Source organism: Penaeus japonicus, unplaced genomic scaffold (assembly GCF_977035675.1).
Source record: "Penaeus japonicus unplaced genomic scaffold, GWHDUDI00000001_assembly GWHDUDI00000031, whole genome shotgun sequence".
In the NCBI taxonomy this organism is placed as follows: Eukaryota; Metazoa; Arthropoda; class Malacostraca; order Decapoda; family Penaeidae; genus Penaeus; species Penaeus japonicus.
In genome coordinates this window covers 10,326,262-10,328,521 of record NW_028234433.1, presented here as the reverse complement: position 1 = coordinate 10,328,521, position 2,260 = coordinate 10,326,262, and the positions used below count along the sequence as shown (strand labels likewise).

Genomic DNA, 2,260 nt, shown 5'->3' with positions numbered 1-2,260 from the left:
TTTAGCGGGTCGAGTAGCCGATCGGTCTCACCACCGTACCTGTCAATCTTACGGCGTGGGTTCGAGTCCCGATCAGGGAAGTAAAATTTGTTTATATATATTAGAATGCGCTACTGCATTCTATCATCTTTCTCGTATAAGTATATATGTATACATATATATATAGATACATATATATACACATATATATAATTATATATTTACAGACACACACAACAAAAAGTCAGTTAGTTTAAATTCCACATTCATCTCTCCCAATTTATGAGGACTAATGGAAAATAAATAAGGTACAAAATGCTTTATTTTTATTACTCATATCAGTGCTACAATAAGAATTATTCATTCATAGTCTTATTGTTTATTTTCTTGTCTTTTATATACATGTGTGGTATGTTACTGGTGAGGAATACATTTCCTTTCGTGTCTTCGATGTCAACTAATATGTGTCCAGCCACCAAGTGTTACAGTGTTATACATTTCAAGCGTAGCAGTTATTCATGCGTTTTGTGATTTCTTCAACTCATGTAGTTTGCCATGTTGTGTGATATCTGTCTCTAGATCATACTGTCTTGGCGTTTTGGAAATAGTGTATGAGGAATGTTTGTGTTGTTTTAGCTATCTTGAGTGCATTAATACACGTTTGATATATTTGATTGATGTTTACATGTATGTACTTTATTGCAATATATTGGCTAGAGAGGGATGTATAGTGCGTGTGTGATGTGTCATCTTGTATATGAAAATGTAATGGTGATGTATTGGTAAAATAGAAGTATTTCATACTCGTGGTTCCTGAGATATGTTAATATTTTTTTATGTAACTTGTGATGAGTCATTACTGCTTGTAGTAACTGAATCTGTTAGTGAATCTTAATTTCTTTATTTATCTGTTCTCTAAGTCACCCAGTGTTCGTTTCATGTCGTTCTGTAAATGTAGATCCTTAAGCCGCAAGTATGTACTAGATGAAGTTTAAGAAAATAAAGAATATAGTATGAATAATCCAAGCCTTGGGCTGGAAGCCAGTTTACAAAGGATCGATTATTGATGACCTCTAGTCATTTACGCATCTTAGTTATCAAAGGTCAAAACGTACCCAAACTTATCCGGGTTCTTTGTGAAGTCATACTGATGCAGTTTGAAGCCCGGGAAAACCTCCTTAGTAGACGTGGGCTTAAAGATGCTTCTCAAAGGAGGTGATCTCGATGATGAAAGTGCAGAGGAACTGCTGGACGAAGAGGAAAACGACGTGGTCGAAGGTCGCTGGGCCACGGGAGCACGACTGGCGGTGGAAGGAGATTTGTAGGAAATCACACCACCAGCTGAAGCTGAACCCTGGCTAGCAGAAGAGAAGGAGGAACCTGCACCGAAAGATGAGGTGCTGGATGAGGCGGAAGATGTGGATGCAGATCGAGACGGAGGAGAGCCACGAGAAACTGAGATTTCTTCTGTTTCGAATCCAATGCCTTTTCCGGCGCGGAAACGGTAAGTGCGACGTGTTCCATCGTCGTCAACTACTGTGTATGTGCCCTGCACGTTTCCATCAGCATCAGCTGTCTCTGAGCGAGAATATTGTTCCGAGTCGAAGGCAAAGTTGTAGGAAGCATCCAACCCAGTGTCAGCAAGAGGGTCAACGAAGGGGACCTCCTTTACTGGAATGAGCCTTCCAGTTGGCTGACCGGATGGTGCCCCTGGAACTTCGGGTCCTACTGGAATATGAGCTCCTTCAGCAATGAATCCGGTATCAGATCCAGCCTCATATTTCACAGCTCGTCTCTGACCGTCATCCTCTGCCACGAAATCGAATTTTCCATCAACGTTGTTATCTCTATCGCCAGACTCTGCTCGAGAGTGACTGGAAGTCTCATAAGCGAAGGAATAACCTCCATCGGGTCTGGTCTCGCTGCGAGTGTTAGCCTCTTCGAATGGACGACTTCCAAGGCGGGTCTGAGGGCTGAAGGAGCTGAAAGCAGTGGGTGTGCGGGAAGCGGAAGGGCGGGAAGCAGTGGAACTGAAGGTAGAAGGAGTGCGGGGTGCGGAAGGCCGGGAAGCAGCAGGGGTGTGGGAGATAGAAGAGCTGAAGGTAGCAGGTGTACGCTGAGCCGAAGTACTGAAGGCAGAACCAGAAGGACGCTGAGCCGAAGTACTGAAGGCAGAACCAGAAGGACGCTGAGCCGAAGTACTGAAGGCTGAACCAGAAGGACGCTGAGCCGAAGTACTGAAGGCAGAACCAGAAGGCCGCTGAGCCGAAGTAACGCTGCC

The 2,260-nt window shown here is 43.8% G+C and overlaps 1 protein-coding gene across 1 annotated transcript in view; it reads right to left on the bottom strand.

Annotated features, from left to right (window-relative positions):
* Positions 1-292: 292 nt before the first annotated feature.
* The window catches only part of LOC147468025 (uncharacterized), a 5,484-nt gene continuing 3,516 nt past the window's right edge, over positions 293-2,260 (bottom strand). Inside the window, exon 2 of the mRNA XM_086555672.1 lies at positions 293-2,260. This exon is cut by the window's right edge and continues 804 nt beyond it. Within this exon, the coding sequence (XP_086411798.1) occupies positions 1,070-2,260 (1,191 nt within the window). The 3' untranslated portion in view covers positions 293-1,069.